Source organism: Bos javanicus, chromosome 21 (assembly GCF_032452875.1).
Source record: "Bos javanicus breed banteng chromosome 21, ARS-OSU_banteng_1.0, whole genome shotgun sequence".
NCBI classification, from domain to species: Eukaryota; Metazoa; Chordata; class Mammalia; order Artiodactyla; family Bovidae; genus Bos; species Bos javanicus.
The window spans coordinates 58,652,835-58,680,461 of record NC_083888.1 but is presented as its reverse complement, the minus strand read 5'-3'; the positions used below and the strand labels follow the sequence as shown (position 1 = coordinate 58,680,461).

General features: G+C 48.2%; 3 protein-coding genes across 4 annotated transcripts in view; all 3 read right to left on the bottom strand.

The window, feature by feature from the left end:
• Positions 1-9,124, bottom strand: part of LOC133234544 (serpin A3-8) — a 46,428-nt gene extending 37,304 nt beyond the window's left edge. Inside the window, exon 1 of the mRNA XM_061395222.1 lies at positions 9,054-9,124. The gene's annotated coding sequence lies outside the window, so the exon portion shown is untranslated. The remainder of the gene's footprint in view (positions 1-9,053) is intronic.
• Positions 1,092-9,137, bottom strand: LOC133234546 (serpin A3-7). Of its 2 annotated transcripts, none has more exons than XM_061395224.1 (5): positions 9,054-9,137; positions 6,629-7,264; positions 4,729-4,999; positions 2,499-2,649; positions 1,092-1,467 (listed from the first exon to the last, which is right to left on the bottom strand). In XM_061395224.1, exons 2-5 carry the CDS (start codon positions 7,260-7,262, stop codon positions 1,270-1,272), a joined length of 1,254 nt encoding a protein of 417 aa, XP_061251208.1. In that variant the 5' UTR covers positions 7,263-7,264; positions 9,054-9,137; the 3' UTR covers positions 1,092-1,269. The 2 variants fall into 2 exon arrangements, with proteins under 2 accessions (XP_061251208.1, XP_061251210.1); XM_061395226.1 differs by having other exon boundaries at positions 9,058-9,129.
• Positions 8,112-13,458, bottom strand: LOC133234030 (large ribosomal subunit protein P2-like). Its single transcript, XM_061394169.1, has 2 exons — positions 13,058-13,458; positions 8,112-8,144 (listed from the first exon to the last, which is right to left on the bottom strand). Exons 1-2 carry the CDS (start codon positions 13,397-13,399, stop codon positions 8,112-8,114), a joined length of 375 nt encoding a protein of 124 aa, XP_061250153.1. The 5' UTR covers positions 13,400-13,458.
• Positions 13,459-27,627: the final 14,169 nt, after the last annotated feature.

Sequence of the window (27,627 nt, the reverse complement as noted above, 5' to 3'; positions counted from 1 at the left end):
GCTTGTTCTCTTGCTGGCAACACTCTGCTCTCTGTTCACCCACAACCTTCTACCTTTCCTCTGCTGGCAGCACTGCAATCCCCTCCTCCAGGAAGCCTTCCCTGACTGCCCACTGAGTCTGGTCCTCCCCTCTCAGCCTCCAATCCCTTTCTTCATCACCCATCTCCCCCATATATTCTAAGTCCCATGAGGCCCAATGCTGCAAAAATCTTTATGGGCCGAGTGGCTGTGTGATTTAGCATGTTCCTCTGACATCCATCTGGTTGGGATAACATCTTGCTGGCAGTAATTTCTAGATGTGGGGGAACTGTCGCCTTGAGGGGATTACTGAGCCTCTCTGTTCCTCAGTTTGCCCATTGGTAAAATGGGATGAGTAACAGCAGGTATCTCATGTGACGTAAATGGGTTATTCCAGGTAGAGGTCTTAGCAGCTTGCTTGGAAGAGAGATCTCTTCCAAGAGACGTCAGTTTGGGTGACGTCATCATTACCGTGTGCTCTCCCCGGGGATCTCACAGCCCCAGTTCGTCAGGGGGCTGATGGGCTGTGTGTTGCTGTTATTACACATTGTGTGCCTATTGCTCTTTGACTCCTAGGAGCGCCATATTGGTGGCTGATGGGGATCCTCTGTCAGGGGAGGAGGTGGGATTGGCCAGGCGGTGGAGGAGCTCAGCTGGGATCCTGGGAGTAGCTGGTCTCCCAGGTTGGGGTGCTGGGCAGCAGAGGGGTGATCCTGGGGAAGGAGGCCTAACTCAGCCGCAAGAAGGAGGGGTCCAGGGGCATGTGCCAGAAGAGGTCAGTGTCAGAGCCCATGCAAGTGAGCACCACGGCACATCCCAGCCCTGGGGAGGAAGGAGTGAAACTGGACCTGGACCCAGAGCCCCTGGAAGTGGTCATCGGCAGCAAGGGCCCCTCGCAGTTCTAGTCCTGAGGTCCAGTGGGCTTGGTCACAGGTGCAAAGCCTGCTCCTGGGCCGGCTGGTGAGGCTGAGGCAGAGGGGCCCAGAGGGGGGTGGGCTGAACGTGTGTGGTAGGGCGAGAGGCTTGGCCTTGGGGCCCAGCAGCAGGGCGGAGACGCACAGGAAAGCCTCCAGTCCAAGGAAGGTGCTTTATTGCTGTTCTGTGGCCCAGAGCCTCCTTGTCACCAGGACATACAGCGCCCGTGCACCTGGAGCCCCTAGCACTGTCGCTGTCACCTTCCAGGGATGAGCAGAGGGGGCCAGGCTGCTTCCAGGGACCTGGGCACCCAGCTCCTTAGGGAGGAGGGGAGCTCTAGGCTTCCTTGGGGTTGGTGACTTTGCCCAAAAAGATGATGCTCTGAGTCTCTTTGCAGAATATGGAAAGCAGAAAGGGCCTGTTGAAACTGACAGTTAGCGTGTGCAAGAGTGATGAGGTAGCCATTACGACAGCCGTGACAGCAGCTCCTTCCGTGCCCTCCTCGCCCACGTCGAGCACAGCCTTGTGGATCACCTGTAGGGACACCGGAACATTACCACTGGAGATGGGGAGGCAGGGTGTGAGCAGGGGCCTGAGCGCCTCTGAGGACCGACATTCATCCACCTGCTCCTGGTCTGTCACTGTGCTGTCAACCTGTTCAATCTGTCTGTTTCCCATCCAACTATCAGCTGCTTTGCCGTTGTGATGCATGGATGTGGAAAGGGAAGCTGAGAGTCCTGGGCCCAGGGTCAGAGAGGCAAAGAGCAGGGGCTCCTGGATCTGGATCCCTCTCTGTCTGAGTTCACAGACTCTGCTGTCCCCCAAGCACCCCCTAGTGTAGGGGGAGGGGCCAGATCGAGGCACTTTTCTTACAGGGAACCGTCCACAGTCCTTCTATACCGAAGCTGCAGATGAGCGGCACTGCTTTCTGCGCCACTGTGGCCCCAGCTGACGTGTCCCTGAGCCCTCAGCTACCTTGCCTAGAATTGGCTTCCCAGCCCTGGACCACAAGGCCCCATGGGCCCCTGTGCCTCCTTTACCAGGCCCTCTGGCAGGTGGGGTGCAGGGGAGACTGCAGGGCTGTCCAGCCACCCCCATTCATTCTAACTTCTCTGCTTCTAGGATGGCTGTACCAGGACCCCTGGGGTCCTTCTCTCCTGCTCTTAGCATATTCATCATGATGGCCCTGAGCCATTGTTAGTACCTCTTACCTGCTCTGCCAGTTTCTTCATGCTGGGTAAGAACTATCACCATATTTTGTAGATGAAAAGAACTAAGGGCCACAGGATTTTATTTGCCTGTTTAGGCATGAAAAGTAGAGCTTGCAACGGGGTCCACTGATTCCACTCCAGGGGAATTCTTTCCCAATAATGGACTCCTGGTCACATTATATTTCAGGGAAGGTGGGGACAACTCCCAAGATGATTGTAACTCAGTCCTGGGGAGGGTGATTGATTTATAGGAAATTCAATGAATTTGCAAATTCAGAATTAGCCAAACATCTGCCTGTCTGCCCCCATTCAAGCTCCTATAAAAAGGATGAATTGTGCAAAGTTTAGACTTACGTGGGAAACTGCCAGCTTGTGGTCATCTGTGATTCCTGAGAAGTCCGCATCGCTGGTGAAGATTTTCTTGATACCCAGCTGGGAAAGGATGTCTTTCAGCTGGTAGTGGCTGGAGATGGAAAACCTTGGCAGCCTGAGTCGATGTATAAGTCTAGGAATGAGAAAGATAAACTTGAATTCACGCTGGACAGTGTCTGCCTTTCTTCCACCTCACAGTTTGATCTTCTGTAGTTTCATCTCCAACCACCTCCTTAATACTGTAAAGATGAACATCCTTCCTCAGTGTCTAGACCCCTCAGGCTAACTCTCCTTAATTCCTAATTATGCATTCCTGACGGCAAGAGTCTAATGTCCCTAGGGCTGGGGCTGTGGTGTTGCCCACAAAGGTCCTTGCCTCTCCCCTGCACGGTTGCAGGCAAGGAAAACACCCTCCTCAAACAGGGATTTCACAGTAGCTAGGAGATTGTGCCCGGGGGGGCTGTTCCACAGGCACCAGGAAGGCTTCCTGCAGGAGATGGCATGTGGCCTGAGTCTCAGGGGAAGGGATGGATCTAACTGGGTGAAGAGGATCCTAGGAGGAGGTGGATGCACTTGCAGGAATGTGGGAAGCCAGAGGGGCAGTTCCACAGTCCAAGGCCGGCCTGAGTGCGGGCGGCAGGGAAGGAAGGAGCTGAACAGGGGCTTGGAGGGGATATGGGGGGCTGGGGGCTGCAGTCAGGGGACTTGGGGACATGAATCATCCAATTCAGAGTGTCCATCTTGCCTTCCCAGTTGAGGACAGAACAGCTTCAGCTCTGAGCAGAACTGCAGGCAGGTTCTTGGAGCAAGAGATGCTGTCTCCCACCCTGAGGCCTCCCTCCCTCTCTCTGTATTTCCCTTAACAGTCTTGTCAGGCTATCTGGTTTTAGATGCCAAATATGAGGAGTCTCCCCTTAAACTGTGGGGTGTCCGCACAGCTACCCACACCCCCTCCCTACCCGATCCTGCAGACCCTGGCCCAGCTGCCTCTCCTTCTCTTGTCCCCCTGAGATCGGTCTCCTGAATCCCACCTCCTGGTCTGTGTCTACCCTCAGTTTACCCAGAACTCAACCCCTCCCTATACTTGCCGGCTCCTCCTGGTCCAGCCCCTAGCGCCCTCCCCTGGGTGACCCCACTAGGCTCCTGGTTGCCTCCCTGCCTCCATTCAGGTCCTCTGCCATCTGCTCTCCACTCAGCACCCTGGGTGGTTCTTCTAAAACATCACTCAGCTCTTTCGCTCTTTGACTCAAAACCTTGTGATGAGTTTCCATTTCTCTTAGATGGTGGGGGAGTCAAGGGATCTGCAAGACTCCAACTGACCTGAGTCCTCCCTGAGGACCCCGACCTCTCCCAACTTCCCCTCGCACTCCCTCTGCTCTCCTGCTCTGGCCTCACTAATCCTCAATGACACCAGGCTCACTCCTGCCTCAGAGGCTTTGCACTGGCTGTTCCTTTGGTCAGCAATGCTTTTCCCCACAACATCCACATGACTCAGTCCCTCACCTCAAACATCACCTAAGTGCTATCCTAATTATAATCACAAACTACCCCTGGATCCAATTTTCCTTCTCTTTTTCCTTTATTTTCCCTCACCTCACCATTTCCCATCTCTCTGAGTACAAACTTACTTAGTTATTTATTTCTTATCGGTCTCCCCCAGTCACAAATTAAGCACCATGAAGGTGGGAATTTAGTGTTTTATTTGCCGACTCGGGATCTAAATCATGCCCTTAGACATAACACGATCTTCATTAATTAATTCAACCAGTGCCAAGTGGATAAATGAATAAATGAGTGGCTATGATGGAAAGACAGTGTCAAGCTGGTCCTCAGAGCCTGTCTCACCTGAGCCCTCACCTGATCCCGATTCTATCCCTTCCTCTCCACCGTCGAAAGGTGGAGCCAAAGAAAGAACTGCGTGAGCGTTGGGTGTTCTGTTGAGGATCCTACTGACTCAATACATGTTGAGGTGAGAGGAACCCTCAGTCCCCTTGCCGTCCCCTCCTCTAATGTCATCATCCTATGGAAGGAAAAATTTTGCCCCAAAGTCCCTAAGGTAGCAAAGGGCAAAGTCATCTCAGTACAGGTTCTCCCACCACTGTCCCGCCCCCTGACATTCCTGAGGCCCTGCTGCTGGGAGTCAGGAGTCCAGGAAGAGGGGGAAGGACCAAGAGGGCAAGTGAACCCACAGCTCCGGGTCCTGGGGAGTCACCTGGGCTGCAGGGAGTTTCGCCACCGCGTCAGCGTCTCCGGGGTCAGCTTGGCTTCCAGGTCCTGCATTTTGCCCTCATCGGGGAGGATGAAGAGGGCGCTGTCGTTGCTGGTGTACGTGAGCTCCACCAGCGTGCAGCCCAGCTCCTCGTCCCGGAAGTAAGGGGTTTCCAGGTAAAGGGTCATCATGGGTACAATCACCCTCTCGTTCTGGCTCACGTGGAACTCTGATTCGTAAGTATGGTTAGGATTAAATGGCGTCTTCCACTGGGCTGGAGGAGAAGTGATAGATGAGGACTCTGTGAGTACAAGGACTGTGTCCTCTCCCTCTTCTGCCCTGATCCCTCAGTGGGGAAGACCCTCCCTGCACCAGCTGTGCCCCCGTACCATGTGCCTCTGTGTGGGCCTGCCAGGGTGTGCACATGTGCCTGGGCAGATGGGTAAGCCCTTGGGGATGGGGTGAACCCCGCAGGTCAGGATTGAGAAGGGGGGCATGAAGCAAAGCTGGTTAGTTGTGCTACATGCAAAGTCAACAGGAAATATGGAGGGCAAGGGAGAGATGGGGATGAGGCTGGGCCTGGGGAGATACGGGACCTCCTGGCCCTTCAAGGGGACATGTTAGTGACCAGGGGTTAGTCATTGGCTGGTCAGGGAGGACACACATCCCTGCAGCCTTGCGAGCCCGGCTGGAGCAGGAGCCACACAGGGATCCAGAGGGCAGGGCGGGGTCAACAGAGGAGAGGACTCGGGTCTCCACCCAGGAGGATGGATCCTCGCTGAGGCCAGGACTTCTAGAGGAGTTCAGGGCTCTGGGGCTTCAGGGAATGTGTATCCCCACCACCTCCTGTTTGTTTCCACCCCTGCCTGTGTCCTCAAGGTTAGAGGCGGGGGTAGACGGAAAGGGAGGCTGCCTCGGGTGCCCCTGGGGAAGAGACTTGTAAGGAGAATGTCCTGAAGTGGAAAAGGAAAGGGAAGCACAGAAAACGCAAAAACCAAACATAGCAGGACAGGCCTGGATTCGTTTTTAAGAATAATTCACTTCTAAGCTTTTATTTACAGACAACTACAGTGGCCCAAGAGGGCTGCTCTGGACTCTGCCAGGAGCCCCCAGCTCTGGACTAACTTGTCTCCAAGAGCTGGTGTCTCTTCCATAGCTGACCACTTCCTGACTTGATAATCTATCTCTGGATCCCTATTGGCCCTTCTTGCTCCCTGTGCAAAATCCATCTGCCTCTACTCTGCCCCTTGTGAATATCCAGGCTGAGGTTTGCCATGTTGACCTCCTGATACCGGGACCGGGCGTCAGACCAGCTTGCAGCCAGGATAGGATCCTGTCTAGGAGGCTCCCTTCTGTAGAGGCTGCTCCCTTATGGTTGCCTGGCCTGTTCCCCCCTAAGCTGATAGAAGAGCACAGATGAAGACCCTGGGACGCACAGGCTCCCCAGAGTCTCTCTCACCGTGAAGACCCCTGGCCTCACCGGGAGCCTCCAGAGACCAAGTCCCCCGGCAGGTCAGAACCAGCCCATGGTGGGCAGGGCCTAGGGTCCTGAGGGCTCCACCACCACCTCATCAGGAAGGACACACACAAGAATGATGGGAATGGGAAGATCCTTCCTCTAGCAGCCAGGTAAGATTAAGTCAAAACAAAACTCTCCCTCTGCATCAGAAAAAGGGTTAGCAGCTTCCCTGCACTAACATCCTATAATGAACATTGGAATTTAGGAAATCCAAAGACGATCAAAGCCAATGGTTGGGGCAGGGCCTCAGTGCCGAAGCCCCTTAAGCTGAGGGCAGCCTTCTCTATAGTGTTTCGCCTAATGACAGTTGACTAAGCCAGGAAATAGCCCTGAAGTCTCAGAAAATAAATATTTATTCCTCTAAACCCCAAACTAGGCACCCACCTTTAAAGAAGATATAATTCAACAAGATTAAATTTGTGAGCACGTCAAGATCATTGAAGAGCTTCTCAATTTTTCCATGAGTTTTATTCTTCACATATTCATTGATAAGCTTTACGGCAGCTTCAGAATCCTTGAAGTTAGTGGATAAAACCTCAGAGGCGTAAAAAGCCTCGGCATCTTTCCTGAATTTGTCCAGCAGCTTCAGCTCCTCTGACACAAACATGGCGTTGCCCACGCTCAGCTGCAGCTGGTTGCTGGGCTGATTGAACGTCTGCAGGAGGTGCTGGAAGCCCTGGTGGATTTCTGTCTCGGGGGTCTCTGTGAGGTTGAACTTGAGACCCTCCAGGATCTCTGTCACAGTGTGGTCATGAGCCCCCAGGGACAGGAAGGCCAAGGCTATGGAGATGCTCAGAGGGGAGAAGATGACATTCTTATTGGGGTCCTTCAAAGCCAACTGCTTGTAGAGGCTGAAGGCGAAGTCAGTGTTGCTGGAGGCTAATGAGTGGCCATCCACAGACGTCCCTTTGTGCTGTTCTTCTGGGGTCACATTCTCTGGGAGGCAGTGGACCCTGGAGCAGAACCCAGACACCAGGAGCCCCAGAGCCAGGAGGAAGGAAGTTCTCTCTGTCCTCATGTCTGAAAAGCAAAGCTCCTTTCAGTCCGCATGTCAGATGATGTCCCAACCCCCGCCACTGTCCCCCGTGGTCTCTGTTCTCTCAGCCCTGCTGCTCTGTGACCTTCCAGGGATAGGCACCCTGCTGGGCTCCCAACACACGAGGAGGCTCTGGGCTCCCTCTCACCCTTTGGTCAAGTGCTGTGATCATTAGCAATCTCCCCAGTGGAGAGACTGGGCACAGAGAGAGGAAGGGGCTTTCCCAAGGTCACACAGTAAGCAGTGGAGAGAGTGAGAGTGAGGAGCCTGGGGTGCCTGGCTCCAGGGCGAGGAAGCTGGTGATGGGTGTGAGGTGCTGTCCAGCGAGACCCATTTCCCTCTTCCTGGGAGCTGACACTGTCAGAGGGGCCTAGGAAGCAGGGCTCCTTTCCCACTGTGCCCCCACTCTGTCACCCCCAAGAAGGAGCTCTGCACTGATCAGAGGACACAGCACCTCTCCCCACCTCTGAGGACAAGGGTGTGACCTCAGGGAGGCTCTCCTGTCGAGGTGTCTGGTCCCAGTGAGGGTTCAGGAGAGAGGCCACCAGAGGCAGCGGGAGCCGTGCTGGAGCCTGGCTGCCCTGAGGAGGGCTGGTGTAAAGAACAAGGAGGGCAGAGCGTTCTGCTCAGCCCCTGCCACGGGGACATGTGAAGGGTGCTCCCAACAAGAACCTGGAAAGGCCTCCTAGTGGGGAGAAGCAGGGTGAGCTCAGAGTCTCAGGGACCTGGTCGAGGATGTCTATTGGACCACTGTGAGTGCTGTGTGGTGACGAGCAGTGACTGCACCTCCCTGATCCTCAGTTCCCACCTCTGTCCAACATATGGAACGGCTCAGGTGACGTACAGGAAGAAGGTTCTGGGCTCCTAAGAGGAGTTCCAGATGTGTCACCCCCTGCACTGGCCACCCTCTCTAGGACTCTACAAGCTAGACTGTGAACCCTGGGGACAGAGGATCGCGATACTGCCCGGGAAACCTCCAAGAGAGACTGAGGTCAAACTGGTGACCTTTTCCCTTCAACCTCTGCCCTGTCATCTCAGGATTCAGAGGAGAGAGCACTGCTGGGTGGTGACGGGTAAGTGGGGAGATTGAGGAGGGGAGAAGCCTGAGCTGAGCCTCAGCCAGAGCCCAGGGGAAAGGCCTCACACAAGTCTGAGGACAGAGGCGATCAGCTTCCCCAAGAGTTCAGTTTGCTCAGTGCTGATGCAATGGTTTCTTTCAAAAAGAATTAAATATTTTTTTCCAAAATTATCTTGAAGGAATGGTGCTTTTTATTTAGCCAGATTAAGGCTCTATTTCTAAGCAGGTTCACCTCCCTTCTGCTTGGCCAGGGGCCCTAGAGAGGCAGTGGAGCCCAGAAAAGCCCCCTGGAGACCCCTCTGCCCAGCGGAACCTGGTGCACTAATTCTGTCCCCAGGGCTCTCTGAGAGCAGTGCCCTGTCCCAGGCAAGGAGACGCACCTCAGGCCCTTGGGGGAGCTCTGACCTGACGCTGGATGCACAGCTATATGGAGCGCAGCTGGCTCGAATAACAATCCAAAACAGTCAGAAGAAGAAATGTCCCCAGAAGCCCTGGTGGCACATCCCTCCCTTTGCAAGATGAAAACTAAGACCCAGAGAGAGGACTGGTCTTCAGAGGACTCAGAACCCTCCCAGCATCAGACACATGTCCTCCTGCCTCCCTCCTGCCTCAGGCTCTACTGACCCCTGATCAAGGCCAGAACCACCCTGGGAAAGGGGTCCCTTGGCTCCCAGTGTGGGAGCATCACGGATTACCTGCCTGCGAGAGCGGGGTGTGGGCAGTGGATCCAGAGCCGCCGCCTGCCCGGATGCTGGAGTTTCCCGGGTGCTGCTGCCTATTTATCCTGCAAAGCCCTCCTCCCAGGCTTGTGAAACATTGGCGGGGACAACACAGGACTCTGTCCTCTGACTGGAAATGGGCAGATGACCATTCCTGGTAACAGGTTTCATTAGATCTACTCAAACAATCTAGTTACCGAAATTGCTTTTTCCCCCTAAAAAATATCCATAAAACTAGCACACACAAAAAGTCTATCCTGTGGTAGAGTTTTCTTCTGTTTATAAAATACTCATTGAGGAACATGTGACAACTCAGAAAACATCAAATGGACCATTGAAAACTTCTCCAAATTGTTGTTCTTTTTAAAGAGTATTGACTCTTATTGGTGTTTTATTCCTGTTTCTGATATCCTCATTGAGGATCATGTAGAACCCTGAAAATGTAAAGAGCTTGGAAAATATTCCCTAGCACTCTATCCCCAGGGAAATCCCAAGTCAGCACTGTGTTGTGTGTCTTTGTTGGGAGTTTTCTTTGCAGTGTGTATGTGTGCATGCGCCTTTATGTGATAGGAATCTCCAAACACAAACTCACACATGTTTTTCTTTGTTTTGTTTTTCATTTGGCTGCACTAGGTCTTAGTTGAGGCAGGCGGGATCTTTAGTTTGGGCATGTGGGATCTAGTTTCCTGACCAGGGATCAACCCCAGGCCCTCTGCACTGGGGGCGCTGAGCCTAAGCCCCCAGACCTCCAAGGAAGGCCCTCACACATGGTTGTTAATATGCTATAAGCTATTTGTTTGCAGCTTGATTTGCAAGTTGAGGCACTCCTTTTGCATTCCCACAGGGCTGATGTGAGCCTGAGGACCCCAGAGAATGTCAGGAGCTCCAGTGTCTGGGGCCACTGGTCTCGGCCATGACCTTCATCCTTCTGCCCTTCACTATGTGTTCAACGAAAGAGCCGGTTGTCCTCCAACCCTAATGAGATATCTTAGATGTCTCATTGAGCCAATCTCAGGTATTTTATGGGCTCAGGGAATAAACCTACCCGTTCATCCCTCATAGTCACCACCCTCGAGCCATGACACCCCCTGACAGACCCTTGGGGACCGCTGGGGGTTCCATCAAGCACAGTTTGCAAACCACTGGCTTTGTGCTGAGTTTATGGCTTTTCCATGAAGTAACCTTCAATTCTGAAAGTACTATTCACCAGCTGTTTGAACCCACGCAATTTGCTGGAAATCGATCAACCTTAAACTCTTCAACTCTAAAATGCATGCGGATAACAACACTTCCCTGACTGGAAAGGCGTGGGAGGACATCTCTGTGAAGACTTAGTCAAATAATACTGAATTGAGCTCTAGTAGAACAACTTTTTGTTGTTGTTTTGCATAGTGTGGCATCGTTTGTTGTTCAGATGTTAAGTTGTGTCCAACTGTTTGTGACACCATGGACTGGAGCATGCCAGAATTCCCTGTCCTTCACTATCTCCCCAGAGAAGACAATGGCACCCCACTCCAGTACTCTTGCCTGGAAAATCCCATGAACGGAGGAGCCTGGAAGGCTGCAGTCCATGGGGTCGCTAAGAGTCGGACACGACTGAGGGACTTCACTTTCACTTTTCACTTTCATGCTATGGAGAAGGAAATGGCAACCCACTCCAGTGTTCTTGCCTGCAGAATTCCAGGGATGGGAGAGCCTGGTGGGCTGCCGTCTATGTGGTCGCACAGAGTCGGACACGACTGAAGTGACTTACCTTACCTTACCTTCACTATCTCCCAGAGTTTACTCAAATTCATGTCCATCAAGTTGGGGATGCCATCCAACCATCTCATTCTGTCATCCCTTTGTCCTCCTGCCCTTAGTCTTTCCCAGCATCAGGGTCTTTTCCAATGAATCTGCTCTTCTCATCAGGTGAGATGGACTGGAGGGACTGAGCTTCAGCATCAGTCCCTCCAGTGAATATTCAGGGTTAATTTCCTTTAGGATTGAAGGTTTGATCTCCATGACGTCCAAGGGGCCTCTGCATCCATACAGAACTTAAAAAATATTCAGTGACAGAAAGGCACTGAGATGATCAAGAAGAGCTCGTCCTTCCTGAGATCATGATCTATGTCCTATCAGTCTCCAAATATCTCTAGAAGTGACTGTATATTTTTAAGTTACAGAAAATCACAAGGAACATAGACATGAAAACAAAGCTGCAGTCTATTTTTCTGTTTTAAGTCCAGATGTAAATAGCGGGTTGACAAGGTAATTCATGTTGTAAGGGATTCAGGGTGCTTTTATTCCTCATGATCTTTGCCAGGTCCCAGATGGCTCATTGCCACACCCACCTTCTATTTAACGGGAGAGCAAGGGATAGGGCTTCCCTCATACCTCAGTTCATAAAGAATCAGCCTGCAATGCAGAAAGCCCTGGTTCGATTTCTGGGTTGGAAAGATCCTCTGGAGAAGGGATAGGTCACCGATTCCAGTATTCTTGGGCTTCCCTTGTGGTTCAGCTGGTAAAGAATGCACCTGCATTATGGGAGACCTGGGTTCAATCCCTGGGTTAGGAAAATCTGAAGAAGGGAAAGGCTATCCACTCCAGTACTCTGGCCTGGAGAATTCCATGGACTGTATACCCCACGGGGGTGCAAAAAGTCAGACATGACTGAGCGACTTTCACTATCACTTTAGGGCTTCCATTATAGCTTAGGTGTTTAAGAATCTGCCTGCTACGCATGAGACCTGGGTTTGATTCCTAGGTCAGGAAGATCCCCTGGAGAAGAAAACGGCAACCCATTCCAGTATTCTTGCCTGGAGGATTCCATGGACAGAGGAGCCTGGCAGACTATAGTCCATGGGGTCGCAAGAGTTGGACACAGCCTAGTGACTAAACCAAGGGATAAAAGGAAAGGCACCCTACTCTTTGAGATAAATTATCTAAATATCACCTGTCTTCTTTCCACTTCTGCTCCATTGCCCAGAGCTTGATCCTAGGGCTATATCTTGCTGCAAGGAGGCTGTGCTGTGAGGTCAATATTCTACATTGGATAACCCATGTCACAGCTGAAAATGGGAGGTTTCTTTCTCAAGAGAAAATGAGAATGGACATGCATCATGACTTCTGATCTTGCCACCACGTTCTACCTGAGTGTTCCCTAGTCCTCTGGCCCCAGGGGAGCCATCATTTTTCTTAATGCTGTCATTAGGCTATAGAGAAGACTGTGACTTGACTACCCTACATGAACGGTGGTTGTTGGATTCCAAAAATGTCCTGTACCAATTGATCTGCTGGTCCCAAATATTGGTACAAGATATTTTGCAGATCATCAACCCCTGTTCATGTAAGGTGGTCATGTCAAAATCTTGTCTATAGCCAATAAGAGGATAATTTGTAATGATCCAGAATCCATTGGCTCCTCGTCTCTGAAGTGAACCCCTCCAGATTATCTCTCAATAGCCACTAAGACTACAGGACCACTGGAGCCTGTTTACCTACTCATTCTTCGATCCTTTTTCAATATACCATCCTCTAAGCCCAAGGGACCCCAAACATATTTCTGAACCCCACAAAAGGAGTTAAAAAGGAAATTAGGGACCTACTGTTGTGTTAAAAGATAATTTTGCTCTCTTGTGGTATACCACTCCAATCTCTCCTTCCATCATATTAATTTTCCTTTTTTTCTGGTGTTAAATCTCTGTAACAATCTCTTATCAGGACTCTTGGCACTTAGAGTTCACATGAATAATCCAGAATTAACTCCTCAACTTCCATTTCAATATCCTTCAGTTAATCAAAAGTGTTAATCAATAATCCTACCATCCTGTCCAAGAACCAGCTTTTGGCTTTGTTGATTTTTGCTATGGTCTCTTTTGTTTCTTTTGCATTTATTTCTGCCCTAATTTTTAAGATTTCTCTCCTTCTACTAACCCTGGGGTTCTTCATTTCTTCCTCTTCTAGTTGCTTTAGGTGTAGAGTTAGATTACTTATTTGACTTTTTCTTTTGTTTTGTTAGGAGAGTCAAACAAGCCGAAGCCCGTGTCATCATCTGACTCCTCCGACTCTTCCTTCTTCTCCTCCTTCTTCTCCTCTGCTGCGGTTGGAGCAGAACCCGCAGCGGGTGCTGCCGATCCTGGGGCAGCGGAGACGGCCACAGCCCCACCAGCCGGCACACTGGCCAGCTTGCCGATACCCTGAGTAATGACGTCCTCGATGTTCTTTCCGTGGAGCTCACTGATGACCTTGTTGAGCCGGTCGTCGTCTGCCTCGATGCCCACGCTGTCCAGGATCTTTTTGATGTCCTTGGCACTGGGGGAGGAGAAAAGGAGGCAACGCATCTCAGCGGCGGCAGAGCAGCCTCGCGCGTGCGACCTCGGTGGCGTCAGGGACGGAAAGGAAGGCGCCGGTCCTGGGGGCGGGAGTAATTCGCTACCCAGAAGCCTGACTTTTTTCTTGTTTCTTGAGGTATGCCTGTATTGCTATGAACTTCCCCTTAGGACTGCTTTTACAGTGTCCCACAGGTTTTGGGTTGTTGTGTTTTCATTTTCATTCGTTTCTATGCAAATTTTGATTTCTTTTTTGATTTCTTCTGGGATTTGTTGGTTATTCAGCAGCGTGTTGTTCAGCCTCCATATGTTGGAATTTTTAACAGTTTTTCTCCTGTAATTGAGATCTAATCTTACTGCATTGTGGTCAGAAAAGATGCTTGGAATGATTTCAATTTTTCTGAATTTTCCAAGGCTAACACCTATCCTACTCAAACTCTTCCAGAAAATTGCAGAGGAAAGTAAACTTCCAAACTCATTCTATGAGGCCACCATCACCCTAATACCAAAACCTGACAAAGATACCACAAAAAAAGAAAACTACAGGCCAATATCACTGATGAACATAGATGCAAAAATCCTTAACAAAATTCTAGCAATCAGAATCCAACAACACATTAAAGAGATCATACACCATGACCAAGTGGGCTTTATCCCAGGGATGCAAGGATTCTTCAATATCCACAAATCAATCAATGTAATATACCACATTAATAAATTGAAAAATGAAAACCATATGATTATCTCAATAGATGCAGAGAAAGCCTTTGACAAAATTCAACATCCATTTATAATTAAAAACTCTCCAGAAAGCAGGAATAGAAGGAACATTCCTCAACATAATAAAAGCTATATATGACAAACCCACAGCAAACATTATCCTTAATGGTGAAAAATTGAAAGCATTTCCTCTAAAGTCAGGAACAAGACAAGGGTGCCCACTTTCACCATTACTATTCAACATAGTTTTGGAAGTTTTGGTCTCAGCAATCAGAGCAGAAAAAGAAGTAGAAGGAATCCAAATTGGAAAAGAAGAAGTAAAACTCTCACTGTTTGCAGATGACATGATCCTCTACATAGAAAACCCTAAAGACTCCACCAGAAAATTACTAGAACTAATCAATGAATATAGTAAAGTTGCAGGATATAAAATCAACACACAGAAATCCCTTGCATTCCTATACACTAATAATGAGAAAACAGAAAGAGAAATTAAGGAAACAATTCCATTCACACTGCAACGGAAAGAATAAAATACTTAGGAATATATCTATCTAAAGAAACTAAAGACCTATATATAGAAAACTATAAAACACTGGTGAAAAAAATCAAAGAGGACACTAATAGATGGAGAAATATACCATGTTCATGGATTGGAAGAATCAATATAGTGAAAATAAGTATACTACCCAAAGCAATTTATAGATTCAATGCAATCCCTATCAAGCTCCCAACGGTATTCTTCACAGAGCTAGAACAAATAATTTCACAATTTGTATGGAAATACAAAAAACCTTGAATAGCCAAAGCTATCTTGAGAAAGAAGAATGGAACTGGAGGAATCAACCTGCCTGACTTCAGGCTCTACTACAAAACCACAGTTATCAAGACAGTATGGTACTGGCACAAAGACAGAAATATAGATCAATGGAACAAAATAGAAAGCCCAAAGATAAATCCATGCACATATGGACACCTTATCTTTGACAAAGGAGGCAAGAATATACAATGGATTAAAGACAACCTCTTTAACAAGTGGTGCTGGGAAAACTGGTCAACCACTTGTAAAGGAATGAAACTAGAGCACTTTCTAACACCATACACAAAAATAAACTCAAAATGGATTAAAGATCTCAACATAAGACTAGAAACTATAAAACTCCTAGAGGATAACATAGGCAATACACTCTCCGACATACATCACAGCAGGATCCTCTATGACCCAATTCCCAGAATATTGGAAATAAAAGCAAAAATAAACAAATGGGACCTAACTAAACTTAAAAGCTTCTGCACAACAAAGGAAACTATAAGCAAGGTGAAAAGACAGCCATCAGAATGGGAGAAAATAATAGCAAATGAAGCAACTGACAAACAACTAATCTCAAAAATATACAAGCAACTCCTACAGCTCAATTTCAGAAAAATAAATGACCCAATCAAAAATTGGGCCAAAGAACTAAATAGACATTTCTCCAAAGAAGACATGCAGATGGCTAACAAACACATGAAAAGATGCTCAACATCACTCATTATCAGAGAAATGCAAATCAAAACCACTGTGAGGTACCATTTCACGCCAGTCAGAATGGCTGCGATCCAAAAGTCTACAAGCAATAAATGCTGGAGAGGGTGTGGAGAAAAGGGAACCCTCTTACACTGTTGGTGGGAATGCAAACTAGTACAGCCACTACGGAGAACAGTCTGGAGATGCCTTAAAAAACTGGAAATAGAACTGCCTTATGATCCAGCAATCCCACTGCTGGGCATACACACTGAGGAAACCAGAATTGAAAGAGACACGTGTACCCCAATATTCATCGCAGCACTGTTTATAATAGCCAGGACATGGAAGCAACCTAGATGTCCATCAGCCGATGAATGGATAAGAAAGATGTGGTACATATACACAATGGAGTATTACTCAGCCATTAAAAAGAATATATTTGAATCAGTTCTAATGAGGTGGATGAAACTGGAGCCTATTATACAGAGGGAAGTAAATCAGAAAGAAAAACACCAATACAGTATATTAACGTTTATATATGGAATTTAGAAAGATGGTAACAATAACCCTGTATACGAGACAGCAAAAGAGACACTGATGTATATAGAAGAGTCCTTTGGACTCTGTGGGAGAGGGACAGGGTGGGATGATTTGGGAGAATGGCGTTGAAAGATGTATAATATCATATATGAAACAAGTCGCCAGTCCAGGTTCGATGCACAATACTGGATGCTTGGGGCTGGTGCACTGGGATGACCCAGAGGGGTGGTATGGGGAGGGAGGAGGGAGGAGGGTTCAGGATGGGGAGCACATGAATACCTGTGGCAGGTTCATTTCGATATATGGCAAAACCAATACAATATTGTAATGTTAAATAAAATTAAATCTAAAAAATAGAAAAAAATAATAATCCTACCATCCTTTGACCTTTTTTTCAGCATAAAGATGACATTCATAAGTTTTAAGGAATTTGAACATGGATATATTTTAATGACCTATTTTTCACCTTATCACGAAAAAAAAAATAGGGGAAATAAAGAACTCTCAAATATTTCATAAAGAGAGGAAGAGAGAAAGTGTGTGCAGAAAAACCAAAGTATTTTTAATGGCCTCATCTTGTTAGGCTGGGAAATAAACATTGGATTTAAGGCAGCAGGGAGAATAATATCCCATCCTGGTAGGAAAAAAATAAGTACATTTTGATTGGAAAAAAAGAGTTGGTATCTAATTTCCAAGGACATTTGAAACCTACACATCATTTAGACCTTTGGGAAAAGGAAGATAAATATTAAGAGAAACAAACTGGAAAGAAATGGCACAAAAGAAATTAATACAATTTTAGTCACAGTAGGAAATATAAGGAGAAGAAAAAGAAGTAAACAAAAAAGCAGTTCATCCAAAACCTAAATTATGGTATCAGGAATACTTGGTAGAATGTATTTTGCAAAGAGAACTAAAACATTTTTCATCTCGTGATGTGACCTTGGCAATTCCTGGCTGTGCCTTTATGACCATCTCAACTGCTGTAGTGGGTTAGGGTTAGGGTTGCTGCTGCTGCTGCTGCTAAGTCGCTTCAGTGGTGTCCGACTCTGTGTGACCCCATAGATGGCAGCCCACCAGGCTCCCCCACCCCTTGGATTCTCCAGGCAAGAACACTGGAGTGGGTTGCCATTTCCTTCTCCAATGCATGAAAGTGAAAAGTGAAAGTGAAGTCGCTCAGTCGTGTCCGACTCTTAGCGACCCCATGGACTGCAGCCCACCAGGCTGCTCTGTCCATGGGATTTTCCAGGCAAGAGTACTGGAGTGGGGTGCCATTGCCTTCTCCGAGGGTGAAGGTTAGGGGAGGAAAAGTGACCCCTTGTGATTTCTAGCCTAACACATGGTGACTGCAGCCATAAAATTAACAGACGCTTGCTTCTTGGAAGGAAAGCTATGACAAACCTAGACAGTGTATTAAAAAGCAGAAACATCTCTTTGCTGACAAAGGTCAATATAGGCAAAACTATATTTTTTTCCAGTAGTCATGTATGGATGTGAGTTGGACCATAGAGAAGGCTGAGGGCTGAAAAATTGATGCTTTTGAACCGTGGTGCTGGAGAAGACTCTTGAGAGTCCCTTGGACTGCAAGGAGATGAAAGCAGTCAATCCTAAAGGAAATCAACCCTGAATATTCATTGGAAGGACTGATGCTGAAGCTCTAATACTTTGGCCACCTGATGCAAAGAGTCAATTCTTTGGAAAAGGCTCTGATGCTGGGAAAGATTGAGCGTAGGAGGACAAGGGTCGACAGAGGATGAGATGGTTGGATGGCACCATTGACTCAATGGACATGAATTTGAGCAAACTCTGGGAGATAGTGAAGGACAACAAGACCAACCCCAGAAAAAGAAATGCAAAACCAATACAATATTGTAAAGTAAATATATATATATATATAAAGTTGTGTGTGTGTGTAAAAAAAAAAGAAAGAAAGAAATGCAAAAAGGCAAAATGGTTGTCCAAGGAGGGCTTACAAATAGCTGAGAAAAGAAACAACGTGAAAGGGAAGGGAGAAAAGGAAAGATATACCCATTTGAATGCAGAGTTCCAAAGAATGGCAAGAATGAGAAAGCCTCCCTCAGTGATCAATGCAAAGAAATAGAGGAAAACAATTGAATGGGAAAGAAAATTAGAGATACCAAGGGAACATTTCATGCAAAGATGGGCTCAATAAAGGACAGAAATAGTATGGACCTAACAGAAGCAGACAATATTAAGAAGAGGTGGCAACAATCAGTTCAGTTCAGTTGCTCAGTCGTGTCCGACTCTTTGCAACCCAATGAATTGCTGCACGCCAGGCCTCCCTGTCCATCACCAACTCCTGGAGTTCACTCAGACTCACGTCCATTGAGTCAGTGATGCCATCCAGCCATCTCATCCTCTGTCGTCCCCTTCTCCTCCTGCCCCCAATCCCTCCCAGCATCAGAGTCTTTTCCAATGAATCAACTCTTTGCATGAGGTGGCCAAAGTACTGGTTTCAGCTTTAGCATCATTCCTTCCAAAGAAATCCCAGGACTCATCTCCTTTAGAATGGACTGGTTGGATCTCCTTGCAGGCCAAGGGACTCTAAAGACAATTTTGAACACCACAGTTCAAAAGCATCAACTCTTCAGTGCTCAGCCTTCTTCACAGTCCAACTCTCACATCCATACATGACCACTGGAAAAACCATAGCCTTGACTAGATAGACCTTTGTTGGCAAAGTAATGTCTCTGCTTTTTAATATGCTATCTAGGTTGGTCACAACTTTCCTTCAAAGGACTAAGCGTCTTTTAATTTCATGGCTGCAGTAACCATCTGTAGTGATTTTGATGCACCCCAAAATAAAGTCTGACACTGTTACCAATGTTTCCCCATCTATTTGCCATGAAGTGATGGGACCACATGCCATGATCTTCATTTTCTGAATGTTGAGCTTTAAGCCAACTTTTTCACTCTCCTCTTTCACTTTCATCATGAGGCTTTTTAGTTCCTCTTCACTTTCTGCCATAAGGGTGGTGTCATCTGCATATCTGAGGTTATTGATATTTCTCCTGGCAATCTTAATTCCAGCTTGTGCTTCTTCCAGCCCAGCATTTCTCATGATGTACTCTGCACAGAAGTTAAATAAGCAGGGTGACAATATATAGCCTTGACGTACTCCTTTTCCTATTTGGAACCAGTCTGTGTTCCATGTCCAGTTCTAACTGTTGCTTCCTGACCTGCATACAGGTTTCTCAAGAGGCAGGTCAGGTGGTCTGGTATTCCCATCTCCTGCAGAATTTTCCACCGTTTATTGTGATCCACACAGTCAAAGGCTTTGGTATAGTCAATAAAGCAGAAATAGAAGTTTTTCTGGAACTCTCTTGCTTTTTCAATGATCCAGCGGATGTTGACAATTTGATCTCTGGTTCCTCTGCCTTTTCTAAAACCAGCTTGAACATCTAGAATTTCATGGTTCATGTATTGTTGAAGCCTGGCTTGGAGAATTTTGAGCATCACTTTACTAGCATGTGAGATGAGTGCAATTGTGAGGTAGTTTGAGCATTTTTTGGCATTGCCTTTCTTTGGGATTGGAATGAAAACTGACCTTTTCCAGTCCTGTGGCCACTGCTGAGTTTTCCAAATTTGCTGGTCCCATCACTTCATGGCAAATAGATGGTTAAATAATGGAAACCCTGACAGACTTCATTTTTCTGGGCTCCAAAATGACTGCAGATAGTGACGGCAGCCATGAAATAAAAGACACTTGCTCCTTGGAAGAAAAGTTATGACCAACCTAGACAGCATATTAAAAAGCAGAAACATTACCTTGGCAACAAACATCTGTCTAGTCAAAGCTATGGTTTTTCCAGTAGTCATGTATTGAAGTGATAGTTGGACTATAAAGAAAGCTGAGCAATGAAGAATTAATGCTTTTGAACTATGGTGTGGAGAAGACTCTTGAGAGTCTCTTGGACTGCAAGGAGATCAAACTAGTCCATCCTAAAGGAAATCAGTCCTGAATATTCATTGGAAGGACGGATGCTGAAACTGAAACTCCAATACTTTGGCCACCTGATGCAAAGAACTGACTCTTCGGAAAAGACCCTGATGCTGGGAAAGATTGAAGGCAAGAGGAGAAGGGGATGACAGAGGATGAGATGGTTGGATGGCATCACCGACTTGATGGACATGAGTTTGAGTAAACTCAGGGAGTAGGTGATGGACAGGGAGGTCTGGTCTGCTGCAGTCCATGGGGTCTCAAAGAATTGAACATGTCTTAACAACTGAACAACAACAAAATGACAAAGTATGTAAAATTTTCTTCAGACAACCCAAAAGAGGAAAAGGTTTGGGAGGCAGGAAAAATTATATTGCCCCATGTTGATAATGACTGAAGCTGCTGAAATGTATGTAAGATTCATTATGTCATCCTCTCTATTTTTATTTATATCTGAATTTCTCCATACTAAAAATGCTAAGCAAAAAAATCTTTGTGGAGAGATTGTGCTTTGTTTCTCAGGATTTAATGCATCCTCAGCATGAAGTGGGTGCTCAATAGTGAACAAATGAAGGATGAAGGAGGGAAGGAATGAAACCATACATCTCATCACAGCCTTTGCTGTGCCCTCCCTTTAGTGAACATCAAGAGAAAATATTGAAGATTCCTAAGAAGTCAAGGAAAAGTGAGACTGTGGGTGTTTATGTCCAGACAGTAGATGAGAAGTCAGAATGAAGCTGGGAGGAAATGAAGTCTGGTGCAAACGCATTAACCCATGTTCACCCTGACTCTGTGCTCAGTCTGGAGGCCACCTGTGTGCCATCCCTGCCATCAAGCCAGCTCAGAAAGGACCAGGCTTTTGAGTTGCAAAAGTTTTGCAAACATGCTTTCTGTTGAGTACATATTAACTTTTCTGTTCGTGCTGCATTAAAGTTGAAAGTTCTATTGATTTGTATTTACCATGGAAAACCACTCCAGCCAAAACAAATAAACTATTGTGACATCTGAAAGAGGCATAACTCAAGCTTCTTGGAGGCTAGATCGTTGACCTGGGCTGCGCTCCTGTGACAGGCACAGTGTCACAGCAGGAGGTATCCCAGAGGAGAGAATGACCCAGGAGAGGCTGGAGCATGGCTCCAATGAGCTCAGCCTTCCTTGGTGTAACGAATCTCTACCAACATCTCTGGTTTCAGCTTCATGATATTGACTTGAAGCGGGTGTCAGGTTATATGGAAGTTTGCAACAAAAGGAAGGTATTCTGCACATCAAAAATATTTTGGCAGTTTTGTGAATTAACGAAAACCAGATATCCTAAGTTAAGGAATCGAGCACTTTTCTGTGTATGGGAAGAGGCAAGAGTCTGGGTTCACTTTCCCATATGTATCTCAGCTATATGAGGCCAGTATCCTGTGTTTTCACATCCTCAGCTCCCTTGTGGCTCACCACAGGGAGTGGCTGCATCTGCAGCTGATGGCTGCCATATCCTGCAGGTGTTCTTCTTCCTGAGTGCCCTTAGGGCTCATACTGGAAAGCTGATGTTACAACTGTGACATCCTTGTTTACTGATACGGCAGAAAATTCTTTGTTCTTTGAACAGATAGTGTTTGAATGTCCTCTCCATGCAGAGCACTAGGACCTGAGCCGTGAAGGACACAGGCAGGCCTCTGCCCTCAAACAGCTTACACTCTAGTGAGGAAGCCTTATGGTCATATGGTGTCAGATGGGCAGAAGGAAACGAAGCATGGTAAAGAGTGGTGAGGACAGAGGCAGTGAGGATAGAGGTGGGCCTCTCTGAGAAGGTGACCTGTGAGCAGAGAATGAGTGGAGTGAGGGAATGTGCCATGCAACGGGCTGGGGAAAGGCAGCTCTAGCAGCTGACAGCAAGTGCAAAGGTCCTGAGGCAGGAAGCCACTTACATTCTAGAACAGCAGAAAGCCAGGGTGGTTAAAGTAGAGGGGGGGAGGAGGAGGATGGTCAGAGGAGAGGGCAGAAGGTTGGCAAGAGCAGATCATGTGGGGCCTTGAGTTTGTGGTGAGGAGTGTGGATTTTTCTTCAGAGATCTGGGGGCCATCAGGGGTCTCCAGTAAAAAGTAAAAAAATCTGATTTGTGATAGAGGCTGACCCACCAGACAGTATCACCAGAGGGTGACAAAGGCTGGTTCCATGAACTGAAGGGTCAGCTCAGGCCCTTACTGACATAGATTCTGGTTCCCCCCGAGACCTACTGAGTCAGAATCACTAGGCAGGACATGGCCTCATGTCCACCAGGGGAATAAAGCCTGCTGTCTGAGGGGCCTGTCCTGAGCCAGGCCCTGGGCCGGGTCCTCGGTGCATGATCACTGTGATTTCCTACAGCCCTGGGATGAGGGATTCTAATATCACCCTACAAAAAGGACCAAGCAGCCCAGAGTGGTTGGGTGATCTGAGGAAGGTGGCAGGGCCCCTGTGCAGCAGCAGAGCCTGGAGCTGAGCCCAGGTCTCCAGGACTCACCTGCAGAGGACACTCTTTCTGCACCTGCCCCCCGCCCCCTGCCCGCCCCTCCCCCACCCCTCGGGAGCTTCCTGCAAGTTCAATACTAGGGATGAGAAACCAGGGCATGAAGGGCCCTCAGTGGTTGCCACTGGTCACTGTGCTCTTGGCCATGGCTCACTGTCTGGCCCTGGTTAACCAAGAAATTCTGATCATACCAACCTCAGCCCCCAGGACAGCCCTGGACAGCCACAAAATCTCCAAGAGCAACATAGGCTTTGCCTGCAGCTTCTATAGAACCTTAACTGTGGATGCCTCTGGATAGAACATTCCTTTCTCCCCAGTAATCATCTCTTTGGCCTTGGGCATGTTCTTTCTTGGGATCCAGCACCCAGCAGCACCTACCTCCTGGAGTGCCTCGTTCAACCTCATCGTGGTGGCTAGCCCAGGATGCAGGAGGGCTTCCAAGATCTGTCACTCGGTCTCCCTGAGCAGGAGCCCCAGCTCCTTCTGATTATGGGCAGCAGAAGATCAGTGGCCTGGGCCTGGGAGCCAGCCAAGAACCACCGGAGACCCTGAAACCATCCACGAGTATGTAGAAAAGCAGACCCAGGGGAAGCTTGAGGCCTGGGTGGAAGAGCTCAGGGTGACACTACAGCAGTCTTGAGAATCACATGCTCTTCAGAGGGGAGACAGCATGTATCCAGTGTGGAATCTCCACCTGGGAATCGCAGCTTCAATCACTCCCAGACCCACTCTGCTCAGCATCTGGGAAGCCTCCCTTGCTGACTTGACATAGGAGGCACTCAGTCAGCATCTGCCCTCTGAAGCCTGGATGCTTCTGCTTGAATACCTCCAGTGATGGAGAACTCATTGTCTGTCCTGTTTTAATGCTACTTGTTGAAAGTGAAAGTGTTAGTTGATCTGTATGCCCCACCATGGATTGTAGCCACCAAGCTCCTCTGTCCATGGAATTCTCCAGGCAAGAATATTAGAATGAGTTGCCATTCCCTTCTCCAGGAGATCTTCCCAACCCAGGGATTGAATCCGGGTCTCCTGCATTGCAGGCAGATTCTTTACCATCTGAGATACTTGTTGAGTTTCTTTCAAAGAAGGGTTTTCTAGCTTTGCTGCCCATGACAACTCCCTGGGAACTTTGTTTAACATGGAGGTGCCCTTCACTCACCAGAGGAGATTCTGATTTAGGACAAAAGTAAGTCATGGACTCTGCATTTCAGAACCTCTCCTTTCTTCTCTCAGCAAGTGATTCTTCTGCAAGAGGACTGTGATCTTCACTTGGAGGAACCCTGAAGGCAAGTACTGAATTAAGGAACATGAGTTCCCTTCCTCTGGAAGGTCCCAAAAGGCATGGGTTAATGCAAGAAAAATCCCAGTGCAGGGAGGTCTTTTATTTTTTCCAAAAGAGCCAGTAAAGTTACACATCTCTCTCCTAACCATGCTCCTAATTCAGCAAATGAATTCAGTCTTCCTCATATTTGTACAGTGCTCTCTGGGTCTCCAGGGGTATTCACACCCATTATCTCCTTTGACCTGCTCATCTTCATGAAGCTGATGGGGCTAAGACTGATGGTCCCATTTTATAGATGAAGAGACTGGTATCTTAAAAGAAGAAAAGTTGTTATCCTGAGGCATCGTGGCATTCATATACACACCTATGGGTTGCTGTCATGTGTTATATGTAAGTGTTTTATACACATGCACACATGCAATCTAAATATGAAGTCCTTATCATCATGCCAGGCATTGTGCATGATTAGTTTTTGTTGAAATCTGTTTGCATCTCAGCAAGGTAGATAGTTTCATGTCCACTTGAGAGACTGGAAAACTGAGGCACAAGTGTTAGGTATTTGCCCCAGATCTCAAAGCCAGGCAGACCCTCACCTTCAGATCCACACCTACCTCAGAGCAGTTGGCACCACAGGATACATTTTTTCTCTAAAATTAAGGAATTTCTGGAGAGGTTAAAGAGACTAGGAAGAGCAATCCTACTCATATATCATTATACACTTATTCCAATGTAACAGTATTCACCTCCATTTTACAAGCAAGGAGACAGAAGCTCAGGGTGGTGAGGGGCCTTGCCCCCCACGGTCACACAGGTAATAAGGGACAGCCCAGATACTTTGGCCCACCTGATGTGAAGAGCCGACTCATTGGAAAAGACCCTGATTCTGGAAAAGATTAAAGGCAAAAGGAGAAGGGCATGGCAGAGGATGAGATGGTTAGATAGCCTCACTGACTCAGTGGACATGAATTTGAGTAAACTCCGGGAGACAGTGGAGGACAGAGGAGCCTGGCGTGCTGCAGTCCATGGGGTTGTAGAGTTGGACACAACTTAGCGACTGAACAACAAGTCACCACTATTAACTTCCCCTTAGGACTGTGCCACACTGCAGCCCTGGTGCTGGTCACCCCACCTCCTGAATCTTTACTGAGGTCATACAAATGGGCCCAGCGTCATTAAAGCACAGAAGCCAACTCCAGGCTAGCTCTTGCCAAGCTGAAGACTAAACTCTAGAAAGGTGGTCTGCCCCCCTCTACCTCTATCTCTTTCCCCCTCCAGCCAAGGCAGGGCTCTTCTCACTAGGCTGGCCCTGCCTTTGCCCTGCCCCATGTGGCTTTAGACCGCTGCATCCCATGGACCACTCATCCTTCCATTACCCCTAAGGCCCCTCTCGTCCCCTGAGTACCTCTCCGGTGGTCCTCGAGTGACAGCTTTTCTCCATGCACGCTGTCCTTGGTGCTGCATCCTTTAAGGTTTCCTCCTCTTCACATCCTATGGTACCCAGCTTAGGGGCCTCCTCCCATCACCACTCACCTGCCCATCCTGTGGGCACGAATCCTCATGCTTCTCTCTAGCCTGATTCTCTCCAGAACACCTCCCTGAGCAGGTCCCTTGGTTGCCTCCTGGGAACCACACCCCTGGGGTTCCAACCCAGAGGTGTCCCCTCCCCCACAACCTGCTCCTCCTGCTGGGGGTCCTTCCTCGGGGGTTGCCTTGTCATCACCCAGGAGCCAAACTGAACATGGGTTGTTTTTCCTTCTTCTACCCACATCCACCCACAGTCCTTTAATGCTCTCTTCACAGGCCTCTAATCTTCCCATTCTCCCTCTCAAGCCTGGACCCACTTTGGCCCCAATTCCTGCCATAACTTGTCGAATACTGAGAAATGGAGTATGTCCTGCCATATCCATAAACAAGGATGTCACAGTCATCAGCAACTCCTCCAAAAGAGAATTCCTGAGTCCTAAGGGCACTCAGGAGGAGAATACCTGCTTCCTCTCACAGCACTCAGGCTGCAGCCACTCCCTACAGTGAGCACTGAAGAACGTTGGATGTGAAAAACGCTGGATACTGGCCCCAGATAGCTGAGACGCATGAGAAAGGAGTGATTGCAGTGAGCCCAGACTCCCACATCTTCCCATACAGAGAAAAGCTCTAGATTCCTTACCTTGGGATATCTGGTTTTCTTTAATTCACAAAAATACTTATGATGTTCAGACCACCTGCCCTTTGTTGCAGACTTCTATACGACCTGACTCCTCTCCCTACCTTCTGGGAACAGTTTGCTCGGGGTTACTTGAGGTGCTCTTCCTCAGGTTTGAAGTCCTAAAAATTTCCACCAAATAAAACATAACTCTCAACTTTTAGGTTGTGAGTATTTTTTAAGTCGACAATACCCAGCCTGTATGCCTGACCTGGATCCTGAATCACTTCTCACATAGAAGCCAGAGTCATCTCTCTACCATGCACATCTGCTCACATCAACGCTCTGTTTAAATTCCTTTAAAGCTGCCTAGGACTCTTTGGAACCTTTCCAGCATTGCTACTGATTGCCAGGCCACCTGAGGTCCAGTGGCTCCATCATGGCCACACCGTCTGTGTAAGCCTTTCATTTCCTACTTCAGATCTGCCCTCATTTTTCAGCTTCTTGAAAATGTCACCCTCACTCTTGCTGCTGCTCCGAACACTCTGCTCTCTCTTCACACCATAACATTCTTATTCTCCCTCTGATGACATCACAGAAAACACTTCCTCCAGGAAGCTTTTCCTGACCTCCCAAACTAAGTTTGGCCCTCTGCTCTCAGCATCCAGAGCCTTGCTTCCTCACATCCTGCCCTTCAGATCTGAAGTTCCTAGAGGACCATCACTGTGGAAGCATTTATGGGGCAGAATGGCTCTGCGGCTCACAGTATTCTGATCGAGGAGGTTGGGATAAATTCTGCCAGCCATAATTAGTAGCTGTGTGAACTTGAGGGAAATTACAGAGGCTCTCTGTTCCTCAGTTTCCTTATGTGTAAAGTAGGATGAGTAACAGGATGTATCTGTTATGATCATCATGAGGACTAAGAATGGGTTCTTCCAGGTAGAGGTCTTAGCGCCTACCTGAAAGAGAGCTCTCGACCCTTCCGTTGCGGGGGACGCCATCATTACCACTTGGAGCTGTCCTCCCTGGAGATCACACAGCCGTCCATACGTCAGTAGGAGGCAGGGCTGGGTTGTTGCTCTTATCACAGGTGTGTGTTTGCTGCTCTTTCCCTCCTGGCACACCTCTTCTGCCTGATGGGGATCGTCTGACAGGGGAGGAGGTGGAACTGGTCAGGAGGTGGAGGAGCTCAGCTGGGATCCGGGAAGCAGTTAGTCTCCCAGGTTTGCTGCTGGAAGGCAGAGGGGAGGTTCTGGGGGAGGAAGACCCAGCTCAGCTGCAGGATGCCAGGGTCCAGGGGCTTTGCCAGAAAAGGGCACGCTGTGTGCCCTGGGGAGGGAGGGGTGAACATGGACCTGGGATCAGAGCCCCTGAAAGTGGGCATCAGGCAGCAAGGCCCCTTTCAGTCCTGGACCTGTGGTCCAGCAGGCTTGGTCACGGGTGTGAAGCCTGTTCCTGGGATGGCTGGTGAGGCTGGGGCAGAGGGAGGGGCTCAGAGTCTGGGGTGGGCTGAGCAGATGTGGTAAGTTGGGGGTGGGGGTGGCCTCAGGGCTCAGGCAGCAGCTGCATGGAGACACACAGGAAAGAGGCAAG

What these genes read in the sequence shown, in the direction of transcription:
- LOC133234546 (XM_061395224.1), bottom strand. Translation starts at nt 7,262, where the DNA reads ATGAGGACAGAGAGAACTTCCTTCCTCCTGGCTCTGGGGCTCCTGGTG. An exon ending in GAATTATATCTTCTTTAAAG is followed by an intron (nt 5,000 to 6,628) that starts GTGGGTGCCTAG and finishes CTTCTCCTCCAG; the next exon opens with CCCAGTGGAAGACGCCATTT. An exon ending in CGAAACTCCCTGCAGCCCAG is followed by an intron (nt 2,650 to 4,728) that starts GTGACTCCCCAG and finishes TCTCATTCCTAG; the next exon opens with ACTTATACATCGACTCAGGC.
- LOC133234030 (XM_061394169.1), bottom strand. Translation starts at nt 13,399, where the DNA reads ATGCGTTGCCTCCTTTTCTCCTCCCCCAGTGCCAAGGACATCAAAAAG. An exon ending in CTAACAAAACAAAAGAAAAA is followed by an intron (nt 8,145 to 13,057) that starts GTCAAATAAGTA and finishes AACTCCTCTTAG; the next exon opens with GAGCCCAGAACCTTCTTCCT.